Below are 27,023 nucleotides of genomic sequence, written 5' to 3' on the forward strand. Positions count from 1 at the left end.
GTATACAGCGTAGGCTTTTATTTTGAAGTTGAAAACCCTGGGGTTCCGCTCGCCTTGTTTCTCTTTAATCTACGTAGGCGGAGCCAAGTGTTCACCTTTCACCTAATAAACCACTACAAGCAGAGATCAAATGTTTTCCAGTCTGTGCGGTTGTTAATTAACAAAGTTTCACTACACAGTGACTCAGCATTTCGTGATAGTTTAACAAATGCTCTCCGGTTTCCATGGCTGCTTTGCTCTTCAGTAGCTTAATTGTTTCTAGCGGGATCCGTTAATAGTATCACTCTGGGATCTAAGAGCCGTAAGCACAGGTAGCAGCTGGTGTTCCGGTGAACAAAACCACCTGAGTGTCACCCGACTGTCTACGATTAGCTCCTGGAGATCAGCGGACACAAGAAGCGGCTCAGACAGGCTTATCTGCGGTGATATCCAATACTACTCACCCTCCGCCTCCCCCATTCATCCGCACTATCTGGGTCAGACAGCAGCGAGTTAATCATCCACAATGCCACAGGCTTAACATTAACAGCGAAGTATGAAAACTTTTGCTAGATGAATGAATGACACCTCCTTAAACTAAACTTCAACAGATCCAACAATCACATCAGAACTCAAAGACTTCGACACATTTAAAATCCCTTCATTTCTGCTAGCTGTCCACCAAGAGCCACCAAGCTTTGGCATCTAAAAATGAATAAAAGCTGGATATTAGTGTCACAGCTCCCATTATGTGGTATTTGCGCGCAGATTTGCTCAAGAAGAGCTTATGTGACCCAAGTGACCAAAGTTACTTTGATTTGGAAACAACAGGCTTTATTTAGCTTATATTTAGCCCAACCAAGTCAGAAAGTCTTCTTTGCAAATTGCTCAAGCTCAGATAGGATGGATAGTGTTAACATTAATGGACTTTGACTAGAACATTCAAAAATAAATTTGGATTTCGTCTTAAACCATCACATTGTAGCTCCGGCTCGTCCCGCTAGAAGGTGGAATTTGTGCCATTTTTTCCCCCTCCCAGTCTCTAGTTAAAGTTTTTCTACATTTCTCCACATGGACCAACTTCTCTTTTTCTACTGAAAAAATAACAGTCCCTCCTGAACGATGCTGCTATTGCCATGTTCCACAATGTGGCTGATGTACAGTGTTAGTTTTCCGATACACATGGTGTTTTCGGTGTAGCCCAAAGGGTTTTATGCATTCTTGTTTGCCGACCTTTGACAACTTCTTCCATATGTTAACGTATTTTAGCAACGGCCTTTCTTGTCGGGTCATAAACTGGAGCTTAGGATATTGTTTTATGCCCACTCTGTTCTTTGTGATGCCGTTTGTTTGATACCCGAGGTCATCGCAGAACAGTTTTATTTACACGGAGATAAAAATTAAAAACCAAAATCTCTCCTAAGATTTTATTTTCCGTTTCAATTGGGAGCATCTATCCAATAAAAGACATCAAAGTTTGAGGTTGTGACATGAACAAATGAGTTATTTTGCAGCATTCAGCAGCTGTGCACCACTAATCTGGAACAAACTTCCAGAAAACTGCAAAGAGGCTGAAACACTGAATTCCTTTTAAATGAAGGCTGAAAAAACTCACCGGTTTAGAGTTGCCTTTGATTCCTACTAAATGAAACATTGATCAACATATTTGATTTGATTGATGATGGTATTTGACAAAATGTAATTATTTAATAATTGGTGAATACATTGTTTTTATGATAAAAGGCACTTGGAATTGCCTTGTTGCTGAAATGTGTAACACAAATAAACTGGACTTTAGTTATTTTACAAAGTAGCATCTGTACTATCCCATGTTCTTTAGAGAGTTTTGCCTTTTTAAGAGTTGTCTTCCTTCTTGTAGAGGAACTGCTGGGTTGCTTGACAATCAGATCAACCGAGATGCTACAAAACGTAAAAACCTGATCCAACACGAATCCGTTTCTGCTCCACATACACCTTCCACACATAAACACAGACATATTCCATCAAAAGAACTCAAACATTGCTTTATCTTAGGACAGACAATGAAATAGGCATTCCACTTTATGACCGCTTACAATTACTTTCTGTGCAGAGTGTAAAAGACGTGAAGCTAGTAAAACACAAGCAGAAATATAATCATTTGCTCTGAAATACTCAAGTATACATTATCGGTTACAGCTGCAGTCTACAATGATGTCTCACTTCTACTGATTTCATATATCACACATGTAATTGGCACGGTTCGTTATTTACAGTCCAGCTTCTTTTCAGGTTACTCAATCTTCAGAGACCAGTTGCCTGCTTACGTATCTGTACAATACCACTAAAACACTAAAAACACGTTTGTTTGACAGCGTCTTATTCTCTGAATGGACATTTCTGGACTCAACAGAAACAATCCGCAATATATAAAAAGGAACAGCCAATTAAAGATCAAAAGCAGTTTAGAAATGAGTGGGAATAAATATGTTAATGTATCCATTATATTTCCTTTTACGTTTCTCTAAGCAGGTCTACCATAAAATCTATTTTACCAAAGTAAACCCAAATTGAACCAAAAGTAATTAATTTCCTTTATCCATAATGTAACTATCTGATAATTTGTGTGTAATTTAATAATTAACAAAGACAAACTGAAAAACTGAGAACAAGGATGGCCGGATGTTTTAAAAATAATTTCCAAAGATATTTGTTGCGTTGGAGATTTTAACTTCTCACAAACTCTTTGTTTCTTTCAACATTTCTAAGTTTTTTTTCTGCCTATGCCCTTGCTTGGTTGCTTCCAGATTTGGTTATTTATTTTCATATTTCACAGTATTTCAGTGCCACTCCCACCATTCTGTATAAATGGAGATAAATTACTTTGACAAAAAAAAAAAAAAAAGTTAAGTATGTGACCGCTTACAATCACAAGTCCTTTCATACATGAGCGTAGAGGAAGACTGATCTGCATTAAACCAGCGCATTGACTCTCAGTCATTCTTGAACATTCATACACAAGACATATTATAGGTAGTTCACCACACTCTCCCTTTTAGTCTGGAAGGACAAACGTTGCAGGCATCAACAATAAGCAAAATAAAGACAGGAAACAAAAAAAACAACTTATTAAAATCCTGAGTACATAAGTCTTTCTGTGCACAAGTCTTAATTTGTCATTTTCTCCTCCATTTTGTTTCAAGTGGAAGTTCTCTGGCGGTTCTTTAATCTTTTTGACATTGGTTGTTTTCTTCATGGTACATTTTAATCAGATTAAAATTGTGTCAAAAAGGTGAATATTTACTCAATAGAGACTGAAAATGCAGGATTGTATTTGTATTGTATTGTATTTGACTCAATACAGGACACCAACTCTGACTAGGAAAGCAACCCCTCAGGATGAAGCTGCCACTGCCAGGTTTGTGCAGTGGGGATCGTTGTTGTCTTTTTTTTATTCTGTTCCTGCTCATTGTTCTTCGTAAAAGAGCTCAAGTGGTAGAGCTTAGAGTGGTATTGTGTATGTGTTCATATGTACTCTGTTACCGAAAATGGAGCAAATCAAGGTTCAGCACCAAAGGTACAAATTCAGGAGTTCTTTTAAAAGTCAACGTTTGCAGACACAAAAGATCAACTGAAGAGCCCAGAAAAACCTGTAAAAGACTTTTGCACAGATAGTCTGAGACGAGTCCGTTTGAGACAAAAAGTACAAGCACGCCGTCTGAAAATCTCCGTATGCACCGCGTGTGCAACTGAATTCATCATATTTATAAAGTGTCTAAAGGAACATAAAACCTGATACTTGGCCTCTTATTACGAAGTTTAAATAAAGTTTAAAAAGTCTGAAAATCCACAGGTGAAACTCAGCGTAAATTTACAGTACTGGAACATTTGATTTATCCGACCCTCTTCACAACAGATCGAGATCGCCCTATAATCTACAAGACCATTTCAATTTTGCTAGATTGTAGCAAATTTGGGGGAGGAAAGAAAAAAAAGTTGTTGAGTGGAAAGTTACTGCTTTTTTTTTTTTTTTTTTTTACCATTTTGTCTGAAATGTATCACCATTTCACAATGAAGTTTCCTCGCAACGTGAGAAAGATTTCTGTAAATACGATAGGTTTCTGCACCTCCACCATCACATTCAACCACAGCAACAAGCTGCACATGTGCAGCATGGAGGTGTATGTGCTTTTCTAAAAGCAGTGGGGGAACTCTAACAAAGACAATCACACTGTGCTCTTGGTGCACCACAGTAGATATTCCTGTTTAGTTTTAGAGTTGTCACATGGTCTTACTCTGGTGAGAAGAGGGCCTTATCTGTTGACACTGATAACTGAGGAGTAATTAGTAAAAAAACATCCCCATTCATTTGAAGGATGTTATCTGATATCGAGACGTTGTGGGCAGCTATTGACCATGTGTCTCAGTAATGAGGTTCACAATCTTCCACGAGGCTGTCTGTGATGTAATTGATGTGTAGCACCTCCTGGAAATAATCTTTCTCCAATTTTGTGTTGACGGTCCAGGCTACAACTTCCACTCCCCTCCGCTCCCAGTACTGGACATAGTCCCTGCAGACAGAAAGACACAAATGAGGGAGCGTACGGAGAACACGTCGACGTAGGAAAAACGTAAGCCTTCTGTGTTGTCTTGGGAGCGCGACTTCAGAGCAAGTGTTGACTTTCAAACAAGGAGCGACTGGCTTAAACTCACTGCGACACGACGTTCTTCTGGACCAGGAAGGCGGAGATGCCGCACAGCTTCCACAGCAGGTGATGGTGTGCCCAGTCCAACAAGATGTCCATCATCTTCATCCAGTGATGTTGCCATAGTGATGAGAAACGTGGCGTACCATCGCCGAGACAGCTCAAGCTCCACGGCCTGTGGGTCAACGCTGTGAGCACTTCAGGGTCACTCTGTCTCATCTGGACAAAACGAAACAACAACAACAACAAAAATGTCTGAAAGTCTGAACTGCAGCAGCAACGACAGTTAGACGTGACGGGAATGATCTGCTAGAGGAAACCACAGATTTTACTGCTGTGAATTATTTATCAACGATATGAAACCAAAGTTTATCTCTTTTTTCAGTAAAAAAAAAAAAAAAAAGAAGAAATAAACTTTTAAAAGTTAAAAGAAAGCTATGTTTCTTTTAACTTTTACAAAAGTTAATTTAAGATTTCTCAAAGTGCAAAGGCACTAAAACATGCAAAACAATCAAGCTAATCAGCAGATATTTTTCTTAAATTATGAATCATTTAAGTTGCATTTGAGTAATAATAACCTTTACAGTATATATAATAGTATATAATCATATATAATAGTATATGAGCACCACTATTATATATATAATATATAATAGTGGTGCTCAAACGGAGAAGCAATCTAGCAATATAGCGTAGCAATTTTAATATCGGCTTTTCATATCGGCTCATCCTGAATAGAAAGTATGTGCAGGTCAGAAGCAGCGTTCTCAGACACGGTGAGAATCATCTGCTACGGCCGCCGACAACACAAGTGAACAGCTACCAACGAGAAAGCCCGCAAAAGTAGAAAGTGAAAAATAAATACAAATACACATGCTTAAAACAACTCGGATCAAGTAGATTTACGGCTTTTTGCGATGCCTTCACAGGCAAGTGCGAGTGGAGACTTGTTTTTTGAGGGATGGATTTGATCTCGATTGTGGAACTGTAACGTTTCACAGCAAAGCAAACGTCGCTCTAAGGAAAACGGATTAAGGCAACACAAAAACGACAAATCTAATCTTTTGGGAACCTGTGTGGCCATGGAGGGGTTGGTTAGAATTAACTGAAAGCATATAGTGCCGAGTAACCCTGCAGAAACGTTAAACCTTGTGCTTCAAACCACGCTCTTACCCTGTAGATGACTTTGGGTTGGAAGGAGCAGACGATGCTGCTGTTGTAGAGAACCGGATATTTCTTGTACAGGTCTTTAAGCGCTGCAGCTGACTGGACGGGAAGGAAAAACAGAGGGGTGCAGAAGGTCAGGCAGTTTTTTGTTTCTTTATATATATATATATATATATATATATATATATATATATATATATATATTTTTTTTTTTGCAGTGGGTGTTTTTGTTTGTTCTCTTTCCAAACAGCCACATGGTGCGAGTACAGACGCACCGCTGTGGGCCCTCCACTAAAAAAATGTCACAACCAAAAAGATAAATAAACTGAAAACATTCAACACTGCATCAAGTGCCTAAAATCCTGAACACAAACTGGAAACACAGAGCCGTCCGGCCGAACACATGTGCATCTCTCTCACACTTAATAATAACAATAACAATAATAATAATGAAAAATCACATCAAATGATTTTTGTTTTTTAAAAAAAACCAAAAACAAATTTAACACCTACAGTATTAATTCAAAACTCAAGTGAGACAAGATTCAATAAGCTTCTTTAATTTGATCTTTATTACTCTATATAAGCAATCATAGTATATTTAAATGTTGTTGAAGAAAAAGCTGTATTTGTGTTCATATCTGCACCCATTAATCACTAATTATTCTCTTATTCTATGTTGTTCTGATGAAGCCTTTAGATCTGTACTAGATTTTAATAAAGACTCCATTTCAGTCATTGTCTCCATTGCTGGACCTCGTGTTACAGTGCCTTACAAAAGTGATACAAAGAAGTATTTAACTATTCTTTCCACTTTACTTCAATCTGCTACACAAAACATTCCAATAATATAAATCGCAGTGACCGAACGTGGAAGCGTTCGAGAGAGCCAGGAATATTTCTGCAAAGGCCCAACATCCTTTTGCACTTTCACCTGGATGCAAATCAATTAAACCAGCTGAGCGGCTGCACATCATCAACTCTGTTTGTTTGTTAGTTTTGCTGGCTGCACCTCTTCTGGATGACCTTTGACATCAAAGTAGATGGTGAGTTTCAGCTTGATGCATTCCTTTACGGCCTCTTCCAGAGTTGGGATCTTCTCACCGACAAACTTGGACCTAGTGAGAAAAGCAGAGCTCATTCATAAGTCAGGCTTTAGAAACAAGGACTTCTATTCTAATTAGATAATGACCAAACCAATACCTTTATATTCATCTCACAATAACACGTGTATTCTACAAAATAATTGCTACATTCTGTCTGCACTGATGCAACAGGAGTACATTCAATTCAACCATCTGATCGTTTTGTTACCCAACAGCATGACAGACAGACAGACATGTGTACGGGAGTTTAGATTCGTCCGCATTTTGTTTTGTCCGTTTCTCACCTGAATCGGTGTTTAGCAGATGCATCGAGTTTGAGCAGCTCGGAGAAGCTCATCTTGTTGAGTGGGCCCGAACCGTTGGTGGTCCGATCCACGGTGTCATCATGCATGAGGATGGGGATCCCGTCTGCAGAGAACCCCAAGTCCAACTCAACACCGGCCGCACCATTCCTACTCGCCTATAAGCAGAGGAAGAAATGCATACATTCAAAAAGTAATAATCTTTCAGAAAAAAATAACAACAAAAAAACATGACAAAGCTCTTTAAAAAAAAAAAGGTTTTTTATTTGGTTAAGTTTATTTAACAGGTTAGTTAGGTGCTACAAAATCCTTTGAAAGAGCGATGCTATAAGAACCAGCGGCGGCGCTGACAAGGCTGATCTCTACATCCAATTTCTCTGAAAACTCTTTTAAATTACATGTAGGAGACGAGTTGAGCCACTAGGTGTCACTGTTGCGTCAGAATATATAGGAACTTTTATTTAGGGATCAATCGGCCCTTCAAATGTGAGGTTCAATGCTGGGTAACCATATCCAAATGAACAGCAAATTTAATCGTTCTGCTGTTAAATTTGTTTACAAACACAATAAAAGATATCCTGAACTTGGAATTTGAGGTTAAAGTTTTACAAAAAATTTCACTTGAGGTGAAAAGTCAAACTAGAGAATGAATAGACTGTTTTTTTCTGAAGTCAAACTTGCAAAACAAGTTTGAAGAACATCAAACGTAGTGGAACATGCAAACTCAGGAACATGCAATATATATATATAATTATATGTTTATCTGGGATTTTAAAAAAGTTCAGCTCACTTCCAGTTTTGTTGACCAAGATGGTTAAAACTGAGAAGTTTGGGAAAAACCTTGTTTATGTCATAAATAAAAGGGAAGTAAGTTTGTATCTAGAAAGAACTGTATAACTATAGATTTCAAAATCTTTATGTGAATCAAATTGTGCCATACCACAGATATCAAATCTGCAGTGAATGACTGTATTACAAAAAATCGCAGTGAGCCCTCTTCACTCTGATACTCATAAATAAAACTCAGTAAGACCACAATTTTAATTAGCGGAGTTTTCCCGAACAAATTCCTTCACAGACTAGAGGTAAGTGGAGAATTCTGTCTTTTGTTGGCAATGACTCACCTCCCGAATGGCTGCTATCGTGTTCTCCGGGGCGTCGTGTCCACCGCCTCGGTGAGCGATTGCGGATGCCTTTCCCGCTACCGGGCTCAGCACCTGCCGTGCCCTGCTGGTCGCCAACTGCGGAAACCTGAACATGGCTACAAACAGATAGAGGGAGGTCGTGAGGGCGGTGGACCACAGGGGGCTCCGGGTTCCCAGCAGGACCAACACGAAGACCAGCGAGTAGAGGGTCACTTCATCTCCCAGCTGAAGCATGGTGGTTCTCTTTTTTCCCCTTTTTCGTGTCCTCTGAGTTTCGAGTTGGAAAGCAGAAATTACCTTCGAACTGCAGAGGCAAAGTCGCCCTTGAATGTGACATTTATTGTCCTACAGCGGTCATTTTCCTAAAATGCGGCTTGACGCAGGACTATACTCCATTCATACGGTAAAGCATTTCAGAAATGTTCATTATAAGATTTAGAGCGATAGAAATGCCCGCAGACAGCCGGTGGGACATTTAACCCGGTTGGACGGACAAGCGGAACACTTTGAGGTTGCACCTCCCAGCGGATATGGCCGCCCAGCAGTTCCGTGCTACCCGGAACTGTTATGCTATTATATATATATGAAATAATGGCAGCAGTAATAAAACAGATGGAGTCAAATACATTTTTGACTTTATGTCTTTACACATGGCCATAAAGGGGAAAATATTTGGATAATCAAGGACGTCTGGTTTTGTTAAGCTCTTCCGGGTCGGTCAGTAGGTTAGCTTCATGTTAGCATGCTCCTAGCTTACTCAGGTTGACTTTGATCACTTCTCCTTTCGTTTTCGTTTTCATTTCTCTTTTTAAAACTACACTCGTCATTCGTGATGAGCATCATGGTGAGACATTGATATTATTTTAATATTTTATTTAATTAGCAACAAAAAGTAAAATCCAGTTTATTAGCTAACTACCAGGTTAGCATCTCATTCATAATTATAAGTGCAGCTTGCATGAAAGTTCGCCTTTCTACCGAATACTTCATAATTGTTCTAGCTCTTGTCTTAATGTTTGTTGACCATAACGCAAAATGAGTATATGTTGACAGTCAAGTAAAACAAGTAATTTTCCCCTGAAGGTTTAGAGAATTAAAAAAAATCAGCCTTGGTTACACGCTATTAGCTGTTTCATCAAGGACTACTGTACATTTGAGAAGGTTTTGCTTTAAATCGGGCATTTTCAGAATTGGGCTACGCAGTTGTTGTTTTGTCTTCTAATAAATGTTTATTTCCCACAGATCAGACCAACATTTCTGACCAGGTTCACCTCTCAGGCCCTGACCTGCACCAGAAGATCATTTCTTCTCTCGGGCTGCTATCAGCCTCGTTCAGCTCACACTCCGTTCCTTCAGAGCTGTCGTGGAACCCTCACGCCAAATATCACAACCCTGGTCAGATACTCTGACCTATCAACACAGAAATACTCTATGATTTACACCCTGCCTCATATTAGGCTCCTGAGAACTGTGTCCAGGCTCAAGCTGTTTCAGACTGCAGTCACATTGGTCCTCTTGCCCCCGGTGTACTTCCTCTACTTCCAAGGAATTGTCTCCCTATTTCTAGTCAGCTACTCAACTGGGATTGCTCTTTTTGCTGGTGGCATGCTCTACATTGCCAGTCACTTCTTCAGAAGAGTTGTGGGAATGATGTACCTGGACCCATCCCTAACCACGCTCAAAGTTTCTCACCTCACTTTCTGGGGCAAGCGTCAAGACATCTACCTTCCTGTGTCAGACATTATGACCATTGCGGATACTGGAGACTCTGCAAGTGAGACTATACAGAAACTGAAGAGATACAGCAGTCCAGACACATTTTATTTCTCCACTCGTTTTGGACGGGTCGTGGATAAGCAAGGCTTTGAGAAAGTTTTCGGAAGTTTTCAATAGTTGCTTGAATAAGCGATAGGACAGTAGGACTGGACTGATGAAAATGGAGTGAATGTACAATCACGGATATTGTTTGCACTGACTCTTATTGAAAATAAATAGTATAAAGAGGAAAATTCTTGGCGATTTAGAAATTCTATCAGTCTCTCACCATTTTTAAGAAATAGCTTGTATGCTGCTGTATTGGCATTTAAGGATTTTTACTTTTACACATGCACACACATTTGGACAGAACATTTTTAAAACAACTCTTCATTATTCTACAACTAGTTTGCATTAAATACAGTTTATGATTTTGGATGATATGTCACAAGTTTAAACTTTTAGCTTTTCTCTAGATGACAAAGTTTCTCATAACTGTATGCCCACAGAATACAGGATCTAAAAAAAAACCCACCAATGCACCATGGAGGAAGATCTCAGTCATGCGACGTGTGATATCTTTTTAGACCATCTCCAGTCCTACAAGTGAAGTCGCTCAAAACAAAAAAGTAACTTGAGTTCACACAACTAAATTTAACATGGTTTAAACAGCTATTTTATCCTGAACTTTTTTGTAAAGGCTGAAGAAAGTTGTCTGAGCTTACAGAAGGTACCAGGCTGTAAAGCCAGCAAAGATGGCAACCCAGGCAGCCAGCGCCACCTGGCAGGGCAGATGACCCACAAGCGTCTTGGCTAACTGGAAGGCATAGGTTGGATTCCCATTTGCAGCTGTACAGAGGAGAGGGGGAAGGTTAGGCATGGAGAACAGCTAAAGAATGTCAAGTAAATAAAGAAATGTTTATATAACAGTTCTTCCACCAAGCAGTAAATGAAACAAGCATTTTAGTCATCCAACATCACTTCAACGTTGGGTTGAAAAATAAATCTAATCTGCACTGAGGAGGAATAAACCACATTGACACTTGCATTCTTTAGTATTTTAAACTATCTTGTCAACATTCAATATCTATGCATCTATGCACCAAAAATCTGGAACAAACTTCCAGAAAACTGTAAAACAGCCGAAACACTGACTTCCTTTAAATCTCAACTAAAAACCCACTTGTTTAGAGTTGTATTTGAAACTTGGTCAATTACAAATTTAATGACGGAACCTGACTTGATGTTGTTTTTATTGTTGATTCTATGTTGCATTGTGTTTCTGTGTCTGATATGATGTAAAGCACTTTGAAATACCTTGCTGCTGAAATGTGCTATGCAAATAAAATTTGATTGATTGATTGATTGACCCCCTTTAACTTTTCTGTCTCCACAGCATGATGCTGCCACTTTTGAATGTATAAAAGCAGGGTTCCTATACATTTGCTTTAAAACATGCAGACATTTTTAGACACTTTTGAGAATTGTGAGTTACATTGAAGCCATTTGAAAATATAACAGATATTTTTACGGGGGTCAAGTTTTAAGTATGTGTGGAACAAGGACAGGAGGAATGGTAGAACACGAGGAAGGAAGTAAAAAAAGAGGAGGGAAGGGAAGATGAAACAGAGAAGTTAAAAAGGGATGTAAGGCATAGTGTGGGAGGACTGAAGAAGGGAATAAATAAATGACACTAGGAGGGCCAGAAATATGGGCACAAAAAGAAAAGAAGGAAAAAATGAAGAAGAGGGGAGGACACAGAAACAAAAGAATGAAGAAAATGAGAAACGAAGAAAAAAAGTTAGAACAGAAGGAGATAAAAAACAAAGCGAACAATAAGAGGTATGATAAAAATGAACGAATGTCAACATTTAAGACAATGGGATAGAAAGTACAGCTTGGAAATACAACTGTTTTCAAGGCTCATATTTTGATTTTCCATATTTATCCACAACTCCAAAATGACTGAAATCTAATCAATCGTGTCCTTTATTCAAAGAAGTTTTAGAATAAAGGGGGCTAAATAGATTAATCATTTTTCACAAGGCTTTAGCTATGAGGACTAGCTAATCGTTTCGGAAAAGTTACACTTCAAAATAAATTGCAGGAAACAAACTGCTTCAACTGAAGTGATGTTTATCCAAGGCCGATAACGGTGTAGTGATTTCTATTGGCCTGTCTTATCAATTTACACTAAAGAACAGCAAAGGCACCTTACCCATTTTCGCTGCATAGTACGGGCACTTGTTGAAATCACCCTCTTGAACGAGCTCTGCATGACCATGCCCAAAGCCGTCCTCTCGGACTTCCTCTTTGATGGAGTTTCCAATTTCCTCGAGCTCTGAGAAGACCTGATTGACGAATTAATAATCCCCCCCGTTAACTTCAGCCTTCTAGTTACAGCTTTATTGGAACCATCTTGCTCACCCACCATCATGTTGAATTCAAACGCCCTGTTGGACTCATTTACAATCCTCTGTTTGGCCTCCAGGTCCAGCTCCAGCTCATTCATCCTGCTGCGGTAGAGCTGCTTGAAGCCCCTGTGGCTGGTGATTCCTTCAAACTGGTAGAAGTTCAGACCCTCTCCCGATGCAGGCAGCTTCAGAGCCCTTTGGGCCACTTTCTTCAGGATCTGTCCTCCTGAGAGATCCCCCATGTAGCGGGTGTAGGAATGGGCCACCAACAGAACCGGGTCTGCCTCTCCCACCTCGTGGATCCGGTTCACGTAAGGCTTGGTGCCTGCAGAGAGGCTGATCTGCCGGAGAGAATGCCACCGTGACAAGTTTGCGTTTTATTGGTGAGAGCTTCCTGATAGCGACAGAATTTGTTGCAGAGAATTAAGGTTCCTTTAATGAAAACAATGCGACAAACTACATAGAGAGTGAACTATAACTGTGCTTTGTGCTCACTTGGCTCTCCCAGTCTGCTCCATAAAAATACTCCAGGTCCCGGGCCAGTGCCTCGCGACGGTGCAACTCCGCAGGAAAATAGATTGGAGCGATGTGAGGGTGATCCTTATTCTTCTCTATCTCCTCCTCCATCGCTGAATAGACGAAGTACAAAGCTGCTGTGCCTCTCTGGTTGAATATAAAGAGAAAAAAAAGAAGCGCACAATTGCTTTAAACTGTGTGTTTTCATAGCTGATTGTCCAACAGACTATCAGGGTTGACTGGGGACCATAATTACTACCTTGAAAGCGTTATTGTTCACTTTCACACTGCATTGTGACAAATTATCCAAACCCTTGAAAAACTTGTTCACCCCGTGGCCTGTGGTACCAAAAACACTGAAGGAAATGACACAAAAACCTCTGAAGAAGACATGAGCACAACCTCATTCTTCACAAAACATAAGCAAAAATGGAGTGGCATCAGATTTTAGCGCTTGTACGATTTCTCTTTCGTCTTTGGTAAAAGACCACAACCAATTTCTCCTACTAGCATGAGGCTTGCACAATTATTTTGGTTGTATTTACCCACAATGCTTCCAAGAGCAAAAGAAAGTCTCCAGTCCGCTATTGAACCGCACCACAGTTCATTTCAACGGAACAGAGACCTAGCTGTGAAAGGTGGAGCAGAGTTTGATTGCGCATTCACACCGCCGTAAACGAACCATAACGGCTTCGTTTCCAAAACTCAGATGTTTGAAAACTGATCTCCATGTTTGTTTGGCAAACCAGTTTGATGGAGCTTGAGGTATTTAAACTTGCACATAGCTCAGAAAAACTGTATGCAACGACAATTTTAATAAGTTCTGTATCTGAAATGCAAATATTTATATATGCAGAAGTGGTAAAAAACCCGGATAAGGTTCTAAAGGAAAGTATCACAGGGCCCTGTGTATTGTGAACATGTCAAGTATGTGTACTTTTTAAGCCAACCTTAAACACATCCTTGATGATGCGACCCCTGAGGAAATCTTTGACGAACTGACAGTTCTCTGCTCGATCATGGGAGTCCTTGGTGCCCTCGGCTAACATCTCAGACAGGTCGGTTGGACTTGAAACACAGAGAAATAATTAACACTTCAAACATCTCGCCATAGTGTAGGTATTTCAGATGAAAGGCCCTGTTAGGTCTTTACCTAAGACCCTCATCATTGTCATCCACAATGATCCTGGCTCCTGCTTTCTTCACTCCATTGGATTTGGGTTCAGAGATTGAATTGCTATCCATCTTTTCTGGTTTTCAAAGTTGCCACCTTATTGAGACAGGAATGTAATAATATAAAACTTAAATATGTGATTTCACAACTCTAAAGTTTGAATTACAGAACAGTCAAATTGTGCTCAAATAATTCCAGGACATCTTACTACTACCTACTACATGCTACTGCAGTCAAGTGAGCAGACACAACCAGCTTGCGTTAGGTTAAAAATTAGATCCGCTGTTCGTGGTGTATTACGGTAAAGGAACTCCTGAGTGTCGTTTTACATGGCTGCACTTTATTCAGGTTTACACAAGCTGTGGGTAATTATTGTGTTGTTCCTGTGAAATACATATGTGATAATATCGTTGTCTGGCATTCCTTCAGTATTGTGTTAAACTGTTGCAGTGTAGTGGGCATTACATGAGCAGCACCTGACATTTGGGGGACAGTTACAAAACTGTCACTGGACGTCATGTTGAGAGCACATTAATAAGTCTGTTTACATGAAAACTGTGGAAAAAGTAATTTTCATTCGTTAGCTCCCCAACACGTGAAATTCACCCTAGCGTGTTTTGCAGAAAATATGAAATTGAGAAGTTTTGTTTACCTTCTCAGTGCGCAGCCTGCTTTTGGAGGAGAAGGAAAGGCAGATGGAAGACGATTGGTTAAAAGCTATACCAATCATGAGTTTCAGCGAAGAAGTTTAGATGACGTGACGCCTCGCCGGCGTGTCCGCCATATTGTGAGTGGCGATTCCACCAAGGTAAGTTTTGAGAATGAATGAATGGAATGAATAATGGTAAAATGTCACCATCAGCTAATACAAATGGAGTAACAAGTGTAGAAAATATTCTTTTGATCTTATTAGTTGTGCAAAAATAAAGACGTTGAATACACTTTTCCTGAAGATGGGTCTATCAGACATAGTGAAGTATTTGCTACCATGGACCACAGTAAATAAATTTGGCAGCTCGGATCAGGTTTCTGCAGAATATCTCAAACATGTCAGTGAAAGCGTTCTTTTTGCAAATTTTCTGGATTTCTGAAACACGACTATATGTACAACTAAAGCCAGTCAACCATGGTAAATTGTTTGTAATATTTAAGAGCAAGGTGTCCTCTGAGAATCTTAAAATATCGGTATGCACACAAAACTCTGCATGTTACATAATTTATGATGATTTAATTCAGAAATACTTTACTGATCATGAAGGACATTTTGTAAGTTATATTATCCAAGTTTCTCCCCCGTTGCTCCAAAATGTCACACTTTAAGTTAACTAATCCTAAGTGAACTTGAAGTATACTCATGATTAGTCTGACTTAAAGTATGCTTAATATTTCACCAGGGCAAAATTCTTCCAATAAAGTGCCGGAGTAAAAACTTATGTTGTATCCTGTGTTGAAAGGCAGGGTGAGGACACGATTCAGGTCATCAGTGTTTGCTGAATCAATTTTCTTGAGAAATCCAATCTCGACTTTCCAGTTGACTTACCTTGTTTCGTTAGTAAACACTGTGGTGCCTCCGCATGCCGGCATGAGTAGCCGCCATGGTGGAGGCACCATCAATTAAAGGCTAAAACCTTCATTAAGAACCAATAAATAACTAAAACCAAATACACAAGTACATACAAAACTAAGAGGAGGATAAATTTTCCAGTATTCAGCGGTCAATATCTCAACCAGGGACAAAATGTGATGAACCTCTAAATCAGTAACAGCCACGTCACAAAGACTACAGCTATCACCTGATGGACCCACTGGAGGGAACCGCTGTCTTAGCCAAATGGCCGAGAAGCAATTCAAAGTTTCTCACCACATAAAAACTCATTGAAAGACTCATGCATTTATTTTCAGTATACAGATTATTTTAACCATGTCTCTTCTGGTCTCTATAACACAAAACTAAACTCTACGATCCAGTCTAAATTCAGAAAAGTGGATCACCGTAACTCCCCTCTTTCAGAGGGAGCATTTAGTTCATTTAGTCCTTCTCTTTGGGAAAGATTCACTGAAAAACCAAATGTTGGCTTCTTCAAGAGGTAAAAATTACTGTTCACATCGGCTTTTCTCATCTTTCTAATTTCTGACATACCGGAGAATTAAAAAGGCTAATTATACATGTCAGGGTAAGACACATAATCTCCACTTGGTGGCGCTGTTCGTCTATCTTAACAGTGGCAGACTGAACGGACGGCAGAGAAAAATCTGTCGTTAATAATTCCATAACTATCCACAAGATGGCGCTGTGGAACAACAACACAGAAAAATGGTACAGTACTTGTTATTTGTCATAAAATATTAGTGCCTAAAACCTGGAATGTTAGGTTAAAAAAAATTAAATTAAATAAAAAATTGAAAACAAGTGATTAAATCTTCTAATTTATACAGGGTAAAAGATAACATAAAATGTTGAAAATGGCCAGAAAAATTATTCCAAACAATCTAAAATAAAAAAAAATAAATAAATAATCCAACTCATAATATTAGTGTGTGTCACACATTAATATTGTGTTGCAAATTTTGTGTAATTTATTATGGAAGGTTGTGACTTCAGTCTTGTTAAGAATATATGTCATGGGTAATAAAATTATAATTTTTTTCTTAAAAATAAAATACTAAGATTCTTTTCCAGTTGCAATTCATTGTGATTTATGAAGCTCAGGTTCAGAATACATGTCAAATAAGGGAAAAAATATTTCTGAAGGGAAGTTAGCTTTTAATTTTGACACAATATTTGATAGAAGTCAAACAAGAAATCTAAAATCAAGACAAAAAAGGCCAAAGAACAGACATTAATGCATGAAATTAGTAAAATAAAAACTCCAGATGCAGTTCCAACTCCAGAGCTGCAGAGTTCCACTTATTCACAGGCAAATAAAACAAAGAATCAGCATGTCCATTCCAGCCTACATTTCCCATAGTTCACTAACACCTCAAGTCCACCATCCCATAAAGTCTGCAGACAAAACGTTCAGCAGCCTCTTGAAGTAGCAGTAACACAATAGGTTTCAGGCTCAGCTGGACAGAGTTCTGGATTCGCCCTCCTCTCGATTCTCCACCCCCAACAAGTGGCTGGATCTGATGCTCCTTCTCACTGCTTCTCTATTGGGTTAGGAGTAAAAGAAATCAAAAGGTTCCCTGAACAAAGACATTCCTTCTTTAAAATCCTTGCAGCGGTTTGATCCACCCTTTCTCCAAGTCTCAGAGGCACCCCTGAAAATTCTCATCGGGTGCCCATTTTAGGGCGTCACAGACACAAAAAATATTGAATTTCATTTATTTACTTACTTTGCCTGTTTACATTTATGTCTTCACTGAAGAAGATTTGAACTAAATTTCTCTGGGGCACCATTGTGGTGGCCAGCATGTTTCAATGGTTCCTCTCTCTGCTCCCCTTTGGGGACGCCACTGTTACGTACCAAGAAAAAGATAAAATTCTCTACAACATGTTTCAGAAAACAGGAAGTTTGGCTGCTCTATTCTCCAGGTGTTTTGACGGTAGAGTAGAGAGTGGTCACTGCTGGAGGATTTGCAGAGGCATTTTGTTCAGTACCAGTGGGGGGATCTCCGCCCTGGATATCGACGCTGGCGTAGTGCAGCTGGTCTGCAGGTGGGTTCACTGTAGAATAAAGAGTGCTGACTGTGTTTGTTGGTTGGTTCTGGATCTGTATCTCTTCATATTGGGGATCTCTATCTTTTCCCTGGAAACAGAACAACAATTAGGACGAGATCCAGAGTAGTGATGAGATCAATGCTCCTGTTGTTTTCAAATGTAAATGAGACACAAATACAGACCTCTGGGCTTTGTATTGTGTTTGTCATCTGCTCCGATGTTTCCCCTGAAGCACAACATGCAAACATAGTGAATATTTAAATATTACTACAGGATACTTATCCTTTGTTTGGGATATTTTACATCTGTGCAAATAACTTGTCACACAGTCATCCATCCATCCATTTTCTTTTCACCCTTTGTCCCTAATGGGGTCAGGAGGGTTGCTGGTGCCAATCTCTAGCTACATTCTGGGCAAGAGGTGGGTTCACCCTGGACAGGTCGCCAGTCTGTCGCAGGGCAACACAGAGATATACAGGACAAACAACCACACACACACACTCACACCTAGGGAGAATTTAGAGAGACCAATTAACCTGACAGTCATGTTTTTGGACTGTGGGATGAAGCCAGAGAACCCGGGGAGAACCTACCATGCACAGGGAGAACATGCAAACTCCATGCAGAAAGACCCCGGGCCGGGAATCGAACCCAGGACCTTCTTACTGCAAGGCAACAGCTCTACCAACTGCGCCACTGTGCAGCCCCCGTCAAAACTGCTAAATGAAAAACCATGCTTATGACTGCCACTGAATTAGATTAGTGTTTGTATTTTTTACACAGCCATCCCTCACCTTGTCTGTTGCAGAGTTTCCGCCTGCAAAGTATTAAGACAATTGCAAGCACCACCACGATCACGACACCACACACAATACCACCAATCATTCCTGCAAACAAAAGAAACACCAGGAACAAAATATTAATTTGGGTAAATTAACAATTTGGCTTTTCAAGACGTCATGCTACATTGTAAAAAATAAAAAGGACAATCCCATTTTACACGGCTTGAGTCCATTTCTTTTACGTGCACCATGTTACACCGTAAACAAACAAGTATTTTAAAAATGTTTTTATAGGGCAGTCATAACTCATTCTCATGGAAGAGGATTAGGGTCGCTGAAAAAAAAACAATTCTTACTTTTTTTCACAAAATTCTGACCTTTTACCACTAACATATACAGATTTATGCACAACATCTATGTTATCTAAATGGTGAGGGGATCAAAACAAGCTGTGATCGTTGACTGTATGTGAAAACCTCCCATTTTCCTGATTTTTATAAATAAACATGTTCTCACTTTAATCTCGTTAACATTTATTTTGCTGTACTAATTATTATTCACACACCAGATGTATTTTACTCATATTGGTAGCTATACCTGGACTGTAGTCTCTGCTTTAGTTCCTTAGAAAACATTTGTCGCTGAGCTTGTAGCTTTGGTTGAATATCTATCCCATTGAAAGTGTTGATTTATTTTTATGTTACAGCAGCAATGCTACTGAGTGATTTTGTTTTGCTTATATTATTTTACAGTTTTTCTCAATTGTTTGCACACATTTTTTGAAAGCCTGGCACATACATATATACATACAAATAAAAAAAACACACACAGTGTGTTTATTGTGAAAACGGTGAGTTAATTTTCTTCATGAAAATTGTGCCAAATACAGAAAATTGTGTTACTTTGAAAAAGTGTGATTTAGAACAGCAAATTCAGTGTAAAGCAGGAATTGTGCCTTTAGTTTAGCAGAACTGGTTCAGTGAGTTGGTGCATAAGTTACATGTTGTTGTTTTTATTTGTCTCAGTACTATGATTTGTGTGTAAACAATGGAGAAAAATTGTATTTCTTATCTGCATGTTTTGCATATTTACAGTTTTTCCTCGCTGAGGTAGTTGGTCTGTGTTGCACATTTTGGCCACCAGATGGCAGCGCTTAAAATTGATTTCTGGTCCCTCAGACTGGACAAGAAATGCATCTTGGGACTTCCTGTTGTGCTGTATTACAATGGATGCGATCTGTGATATATCATACGGCGATAATTCTGGCAAAAAAATTTGGTAAATATGGACATAACTTGTTGATAGATTCACATCTGAGTGTGAATCTACTTAAATGTCAGTATTTTGATAAGATGGTGTATTTCCTAAAAGGATTGTTCAGGAGACCTGCATGTGAGGCGCAGGTCGGTCATTTCCCTCGTTGAGAGTGCTGATATAATAATTCATGTAACAATTACACACATTCTAAATTAGTATGTATTATATTTTGGTTGTGCAGCCAAAAACCACAGCCGTATTTCTTTTTATTTTATGTCTTGTGTTTTCTTTTGTGCAGTTTTTGTTATTCTGGAAATTTGCCACACGTGGTCTGTGCGACCAATAAAATAAAACGCAACAACCCCATCAGTTATAATAACAACAACCAACAGCTGTTCTCTTGGTGGGTTTTGGTTTTCTTCTTCACCATGCAAAAGATATAACCACAAATAACAGTTAGAGCGCAAAGAAACATTTTAAAGATGTTTTTGTAGAAAGATATCCTTCTTTACTGGTGCTCCATGGCCTTCATGTGCACCATATTAACCCTCCCGGTATGTTTGTTTCTGAGGTGCAGCAATAGTGATCCTGGGTCAATTTGACCCATTGAGTGTTTAATCATGCAGTGGTGTCAGAAACCAAAAAATTCCTCCAAAATATTTTTGTATCTAATTAACTCCAATATTAACCATTTCAATCAATATTTGTGCAGTTATGTTTCTCTGTTTCTCACAAATAAAGGATCAATGATGACAACCTGCTCATTTACTCATTTGGACATAAAACATGGAATTTACATTTTTTTTATGTCCACTGAAAAAACCTAGACACAAACAAACAATAATTTATTCAAATTGATCTTTTGTAAAAAAAATAAATAAATAAATAAATTAAAAAATTATATTACATTTTGAATTTTTTTTAAAGAAGTGATCCTTATAATTGAACTTGAGACAAACATACGGTTCAGGGTCAAATTGACCCGGTGATTAAAATCAAGATAAATGAGTCATGCAGAGAGTATTTTATGTTTTCCTTCACTTCCACTGAGTGTCACTCAGTGTGGGTGGAGTTTGTCCACAGGAACAGAAAAGATTCCTGTCAAAAGTTGTATGAACACCTGCTTTCTCACAGTTTCCTTGTGAAGTAAAGAGAATAGTGAGAAAGTGGACTTGTGTGTGTCGTGCATGTATGTGTGTTGTGTGTGTGTGTGATGAAATATGATTCATAGCTGCAAGGAAACATAGAATTGGACATTTTTAAATTTTTTTTTACTTTTCAACTTGACTGCCGGGTCAAATTGACCCAAACAGTATCTATGTAAAAAGTAGACACGGGGGGGGCAAATGTGTAAAATGAATAAATTTTCAATTTATATGTAGAGTGCACCTATTAAGACAAATAGAAAAAGTTTCATGCAAAAATAAAAATACTTACAACAATTTTTTTTTTTTTACTTTAAAACTGGTCAATTTGACCCGCAGCATAACAGGAAGGTTAAAGAAATAATCACAAATAACAGACATAAAGTTACAATGCAAATAAACAAGACATTTAAAAATGTTTTGTAGGATGATAATAACTCCTACTTTACCTGGTGTTGGTCCTGGGGTTCCATTTGGACCATGTAAACAAGATAACCATGAAAAACAAACAAACAGAAACAAAAATGATCTTTAGAATTTCATCTGCTACTAATCAATTTAGGTTTTTCTAAAATGGTTTCATTTTGTTGGTTTGCTCATATGTTTGCCACTCATTCTACTTTTATCTGAAACACACCAGTACAGTGGCAGTGCATGCAGTTGTTGGATATCTCGTAAAAATTATGTACACTATGAAGAATGGACAAAATACTAATCTTATTCACATTTTCTGGCTGCTGATTGGTTGGATTTTTCTCAGTGTTGGACCTTTCAGTGATTCTTGTAACATCAACTTAGAACTCATAATTGAATTTACTAATTGTGAGCTTTTAAGTTGCAACAAACAACATGGAAGCGTGACAGTTTTCCACCATTTGAGGAGAACCCAACTCAAGACAGTGACGACGGCAGAAACTTCGTCAAAAGTTGGAAAAACATTTTTCATGTGTGCATGTCATTACTGAAGTTTTTATGTCAATGTGCAACATGAAAGACGGTGTTTGCAGTTTCATTCTGTATAATAATGAAAATATATATTCTTGCTATAGTATTGATTAAATGTATTCAAAAATATAATTTCTAAAATCGAATTTATACTCTTATTTATTTTTGTAATGTTGTAAAATTATTACCACTCCATTAAAGTACTATCTTGAATATCCAAGTTTTCTAATTTATAAGATGTTTGCATGAACCATTAGTGTTTTAATAGAGGAGGCAAACAAAGAGCAGGTGTTTCTTACCACAATCAGAACCAGAACCACACTCAGATTCTTTGACGGACCTAGTCTTCACTAGTGGTGGTGGTATTGGTGGTGGTGGTGGTGACTCTCCCTTTTCAGGATAAGTCTGGACTGTAACCGGGTCTGAACAGCAACAAAGTATAAGTGACAAAAGGCAGAAGAAGAATTACTTGACATAAAATTCATCTTAAAAAATAAACTTAACTCATAGAAGTAAATATGTGAAGAAATATATAACAGCTTTAAAACAAACAGCTCATGGGGTTTTAAGTATTTTTTACCCTTTACAATAACATTAACAGTGAAAATGAGGCTCTGGTTGCAAACAACCTACTGTGTTGTGTGACTTGCACCAAGTTTATGAAGTGGACATTTTTTTTAGTTTGATCTATGCATACTTCAACTGGACCCTCATTGAAATTATGTCTCAACCAAACTAGCAACAAGCTATATCCAAACACAGGGAGAACATATCAATATGATGTTGGCATGGCAACAAGCTTCACTGCACAAAAATGTCTGCAAAAAGCAAGACTTCAGATGGATGTTTTACAGCCAACATTGAAGCTTTGAGTGTTTTAGGTGGCCTGTTGTTTGAAAGGTTTTATAGCTTTTCCAACCACATTAGGCCAAGTGTTGGAGGATGAACTGCTGAACACCATTTCAACCTGAGGCATTATTATTGGTCTAATGTTTTTTGGAGATTTTTAAGATCTCTTAACTTCAGAGTAATCCTTTGTACTGTTTTTATAAGGGCGCATCATATTGATAATTTCTTAAACAGCGATTCACTAATTTACTCACTCAGAACATGGAGGACGACTTCCTGTAAACAAGTGATGAAATCGTCTTTTTTCAAGGCACACCAGTATTTGCCCGAATCCTGCTGAGTCACCATGGAGATGTTCACCTGGTACAGTCCTCGCTGCTTATCATCGCTGAGGGAAAACTTTGCCAGTTTTGTGTAGTTTGAAAACTGCGCTGAAATTATATTTGAGCAGCTGTTGTTTCCATCGAGTCTGCAGAAGTGTCTGATGCTGTTTTTATCGGCTTGTGAATATTTGCAGGTGAAGGAAACAGAATCTCCAGTATATGATGTTTGGTCCACTGTTGCACTTTTGCCTTTGGGAGAATTAAAGAGTTAAATAATGATAGTTTATGTTTATTAAAGGCACTTTTTGGCTTGTTTTAAGCTGACTGTTAGCATTTAGAAACCATTTATGATTCAAAATAAGACATTTCTGTGATTGCTAATTATTCTTAATGTGTTTGAGTAAAATGCATTACTGCGTTTAAATCTCTCTACATGTATTTAGTTCTTTTCAGTAACTGTAAGTACGCGCTAACGCATCATTTTTCTACTGTTACTGAAATACAAAGCAGTAAAGAGAAGAAAACACATATTTAATAGTTAATAACACCGTCGTATTCTTAGGTACATTGTTTCGTCTTAATTTCTGTTTTGCTCCTGATACCATTTGTAAAGACTTTTCAAAGTGTGTTTTACAACCAAAGTACTTACATGGAGTGTTGAGGGATTCTCCATTATTCTTCACTTCTGAAGGTAAACTTCCTCTGACTGTCATGAAAAAATTGATCAAAAGTAATTTCATTTTCACACATTTAACCAGTTTAAGTCCCAAATCACTCTATAATGTAAAAAAATGCTCTTACCTGCCAGCAACCAGACAATAGTTGTAAAATATATCCTCATTGTGGAGTTCAAAACTGCTTGAACTGAAATTAATGTTGGCCTAAAGTTTCTCCTCAGGAAGTCAGATCTGTGATCGTTTCTTTTTGTTGTTGCTTTTATTTTTTTAAATTATGGTTTCAGCTTCTCCTTTCTTCTACAGGACTTGATGCATTTGCATGTCATCTATAAGAGCATCTGCCTCCGACGTGAGAAGGAGAAGAAATGCAGAAGCGAAATCTGGAGCCTCATTCATATGCAGAGTGAACCTCCACCTGCTTCATGTGACAAAAACAATGTCTACAGTGTACGACTTATCTTTGGATCAAAAATAATTATAATACCACATATTTAGTTTCTTGGGGCACATTATGTTAACATATTTCACCCGGAGGTAAAAGTGGAATATTCAAAGCTCAGGCTATAATAAGAAACATATTTAAATGTTGACTGAGTTGATTTTCTTGTGCGAACGCAGCCTGGCACTTTGCTGAAGTAGGTCTTTCATATTACTACAGTTTGAGGTGAAGGATATTATTTTTGCGTGGGTGAACTAATCCAGTCCCAGTTTTATTACCAGATTGGTCCAGATAGAGACATTTTTCAGATGAGCCATTTCAGAGTCCCTGGATCACATTTTGTTTTGCTGCAACCTTTAATTGTTGGGATTTTATGGCACAAAGATGAAAAAGTGCACGATTGTAAAGTAGAAAAAACATTTTCAAACAAATGGAGATCTGAATAGTGTGATCTAGATTTGTATTCAGCCTTCCTTTCTACCAGTTACAGTATTTTAATGTATGTCTCTAAACTTTTTTGTGAAATCGCTCAAACTCAGTCAAATTTCTCTAAAAACTTATACAAACATCCATTTTCAAGTCATGATATTCATTCTCAGCTACCTTTGCTCTGGCCTTTGACAATAAATTTGAATATTACTGAGAAGCCCAAACTAGGTCAACACAAATAGCAACAGGTATGTAAATTCTTAAAATGTTGCAGTAATTTACATAGGTTACGTGCTTGACAGCATTGAGTGAGAATAATTTCTGTCAGAGGAGTATAGTTTTAAGATGTTTCTTTGTTGTAATTTTTTTAAATGGACACTTCAACTGTTGCCTTGAGTGTGGAAGGAAAGTCTGTGTGTGTGTTTGTTTCTAATACCTTGTGGGGACCATTTTCCTGACATATAATCCATTATGGGGAACAACTGCTCCTTGTGGGGACCAGGCTCCGGTCCCCACAAGGAGAAACACTGTTTTTGGGTCAAGGGTCAGATTTAGGACAAAGGTGTGAATTGAGTTTTGGTTAGGATTAGGGTTATGTACGTAATTAGGGCCATGGTCCAAAGTGGCAGAGGTTTTCCATACAACTTGACTCTGCCACGACGTAGCATGTATCCGAAGTGGCTGCAAGTTCAAGCAGTGCCGCTTCGGTATTAATTTGAATGGACCATTTGGGATCATACAGTGCCATTCGGGGTACTCGTAATACATGCAATATCCACTGGATGGAGCTTGTGTGTTACGATTTGAACCATGATAAATCTGTCAGATCAGACAGCCTGCCGCATTGTGTGCCACTTGGGTATCAAGAAGGTATTAATGGGTATTGATGATACTTTCTAAGAGTGAGAACTGGAGGTCCATTGGGAGGGTCTGGGGGAGGGTCGGCATGCCACGAGGGATCATTGGCTGGTGACCCTTTGTGGCAATGGGTATTACTGGTATTTCCTAAGTGTTTGAGTACTGGTGGTCCATTACCAGTACTGGAGGAGCCCCTGGTTCTCAATGTGTTTTAATTAATTCAGTTAGTTTAGTAGTTTGTAATTGTCAATGTTTAACAATAAAATAAATCTGGAAAATTGTATTGTGACATTATAACACCTGGCCCAGGCACTTATATATATATATATATATATATATAACAGCCTGACCTGCCGATACCAAAAGTCAGTATCAGCAGATCGGCGATTGGCCAGAGTGCTGCAATCAGTGAACCCCTAATGCATACAGACGCAAATATTCTAGGACAGTGGTCCCCAACCTTTTTATCACCGTGGAAAGGTCAAGGCTTGGTGCAATTTTACCGCAGCCGGGGAGACGGGTGGAAAGGAGGTCACATGGCACAATTTTAAATTTTTTGCCCCGATTTTCCCCAATGACAATCTTAGAAGGTCATTGGGTCATTAGGCGGTCATTAGGGGAAAATTGTATAATTATCCTGTCTGTGTGGTGTGTTACGTCGGACCGCTCCCATCTAAAATCGATGCTTATTCAACATTGTCTAGGCCCGATTATCGCAGCCTGTGGGGTTTTCCTTGACTGGGAGCGAGAACGCGACCTGTTGAATGTGACAGGTGGCCAATCAGAAAGCTATGTGATGTAAGGACGGAGGAGAATCCAAAACAGCTGACATGTCGCACCTGAGAGTCCGGGTTAGTGCATAGTACAATAAATAGAGCAGCTGCTCCCGCAGTCTTTTATCCAATGTTTTTTTTCTTTTTGTTACGTCTTTTATCACTTAAAATGAGTCCACAAACTATCACTATTCTTTCTACATTGTCGGACAGTTACTGTTACTGTAAATTTATGTATGGTATGGTGGTTTTACGGGATTTTCTTCAGGAATTGGGATGTTCATGAGTGGAATCGGTTTGAGTGTGGTGTGTTGCTCCTGCCGTGTCCTGTGTGGTCACAGAGGTTTGGAAAATCGGCCGACGATCCTTAAATCGTGCAGTTTGAACTCACCAGCTCTACTTCTCTCATCTCGTTTCAACCACTGCCCTAACGCTCTCTGGCTCTGGTCACTATGGTAACGTTTACATATCCCTTCAAAATAAGATACAGATGGGCCACAGAAATGAACATTTTACTTTCATGAAAATTTTAACCCACTATAACAACTAATGGGAGCCGTGAGCTTGTTTCTCTGCAACCAGACGGTCCATCTGGGAGCGATGAGAGACAATGACACCCAAAGTGTTGCTTATGCACAGGGT

General features: G+C 38.7%; 4 protein-coding genes across 6 annotated transcripts; 1 reads left to right on the forward strand and 3 right to left on the reverse strand.

The window, feature by feature from the left end:
- Nucleotides 1–1,975: 1,975 nt before the first annotated feature.
- gde1 (glycerophosphodiester phosphodiesterase 1) lies at nt 1,976–8,935 on the reverse strand. Of its 2 annotated transcripts, XM_044114516.1 has the most exons (7): nt 8,682–8,785; nt 8,364–8,500; nt 7,222–7,397; nt 6,844–6,949; nt 5,838–5,930; nt 4,672–4,883; nt 1,976–4,529 (listed from the first exon to the last, which is right to left on the reverse strand). In XM_044114516.1, exons 1-7 carry the CDS (start codon nt 8,719–8,721, stop codon nt 4,382–4,384), a joined length of 912 nt encoding a protein of 303 aa, XP_043970451.1. In that variant the 5' UTR covers nt 8,722–8,785; the 3' UTR covers nt 1,976–4,381. The 2 variants fall into 2 exon arrangements, with proteins under 2 accessions (XP_043970451.1, XP_043970450.1); XM_044114515.1 differs by having other exon boundaries at nt 8,364–8,935.
- tmem186 (transmembrane protein 186) lies at nt 8,494–11,508 on the forward strand. Of its 2 annotated transcripts, none has more exons than XM_044114518.1 (2): nt 8,494–8,787; nt 9,627–11,353. In XM_044114518.1, the coding sequence occupies exons 1-2, from the start codon at nt 8,752–8,754 to the stop codon at nt 10,275–10,277; spliced, it is 687 nt and encodes a 228-aa protein (XP_043970453.1). In that variant the 5' UTR covers nt 8,494–8,751; the 3' UTR covers nt 10,278–11,353. The 2 variants fall into 2 exon arrangements, with proteins under 2 accessions (XP_043970453.1, XP_043970454.1); XM_044114519.1 differs by lacking the exon at nt 8,494–8,787 and adding an exon at nt 8,961–9,228 and having other exon boundaries at nt 9,627–11,508.
- hmox2a (heme oxygenase 2a) lies at nt 10,851–14,945 on the reverse strand. Its single transcript, XM_044114517.1, has 7 exons — nt 14,896–14,945; nt 14,223–14,339; nt 14,020–14,137; nt 13,049–13,216; nt 12,571–12,894; nt 12,358–12,490; nt 10,851–10,988 (listed from the first exon to the last, which is right to left on the reverse strand). The coding sequence occupies exons 2-7, from the start codon at nt 14,312–14,314 to the stop codon at nt 10,861–10,863; spliced, it is 963 nt and encodes a 320-aa protein (XP_043970452.1). The 5' UTR covers nt 14,315–14,339; nt 14,896–14,945; the 3' UTR covers nt 10,851–10,860.
- Nucleotides 14,946–16,171: 1,226 nt separating this feature from the next.
- On the reverse strand, nt 16,172–24,320 carry LOC122829737 (CMRF35-like molecule 6). The gene is made up of 8 exons (XM_044114521.1): nt 24,007–24,320; nt 23,855–23,911; nt 23,137–23,454; nt 22,333–22,455; nt 21,538–21,549; nt 18,699–18,791; nt 18,087–18,130; nt 16,172–17,992 (listed from the first exon to the last, which is right to left on the reverse strand). Exons 1-8 carry the CDS (start codon nt 24,044–24,046, stop codon nt 17,768–17,770), a joined length of 912 nt encoding a protein of 303 aa, XP_043970456.1. The 5' UTR covers nt 24,047–24,320; the 3' UTR covers nt 16,172–17,767.
- Between the last annotated feature and the right edge of the window lie 2,703 nt (nt 24,321–27,023).

Source organism: Gambusia affinis, linkage group LG04, assembly GCF_019740435.1.
Source record: "Gambusia affinis linkage group LG04, SWU_Gaff_1.0, whole genome shotgun sequence".
Taxonomy (NCBI): Eukaryota; Metazoa; Chordata; class Actinopteri; order Cyprinodontiformes; family Poeciliidae; genus Gambusia; species Gambusia affinis.

Bases quoted from the DNA above. Each gene is read 5' to 3' on its own strand.
- gde1 (XM_044114515.1), bottom strand. From the start codon at position 8,618: ATGCTTCAGCTGGGAGATGAAGTGACCCTCTACTCGCTGGTCTTCGTG. The intron at 6,950-7,221 runs GTGAGAAACGGA...TTTTCTCACTAG, and splicing joins TCTGCTAAACACCGATTCAG to GTCCAAGTTTGTCGGTGAGA. The intron at 4,884-5,837 runs GTAAGAGCGTGG...CGTTTTGTCCAG, and splicing joins AACCCAAAGTCATCTACAGG to ATGAGACAGAGTGACCCTGA.
- tmem186 (XM_044114518.1), top strand. From the start codon at position 8,752: ATGCGGCTTGACGCAGGACTATACTCCATTCATACG. The intron at 8,788-9,626 runs GTAAAGCATTTC...TATTTCCCACAG, and splicing joins GACTATACTCCATTCATACG to ATCAGACCAACATTTCTGAC.
- hmox2a (XM_044114517.1), bottom strand. From the start codon at position 14,314: ATGGATAGCAATTCAATCTCTGAACCCAAATCCAATGGAGTGAAGAAA. The intron at 12,895-13,048 runs GTGAGCACAAAG...TCTCTCCGGCAG, and splicing joins GAGCAGACTGGGAGAGCCAA to ATCAGCCTCTCTGCAGGCAC. The intron at 10,989-12,357 runs GTAAGGTGCCTT...TCCTCTGTACAG, and splicing joins GTACTATGCAGCGAAAATGG to CTGCAAATGGGAATCCAACC.
- LOC122829737 (XM_044114521.1), bottom strand. From the start codon at position 24,046: ATGAGGATATATTTTACAACTATTGTCTGGTTGCTGGCAG. The intron at 22,456-23,136 runs GTGAGTAAATTA...GTTGCTGTTCAG, and splicing joins AGTCGTCCTCCATGTTCTGA to ACCCGGTTACAGTCCAGACT. The intron at 18,131-18,698 runs GTGAGGGATGGC...GTTGTGCTTCAG, and splicing joins GAAACTCTGCAACAGACAAG to GGGAAACATCGGAGCAGATG.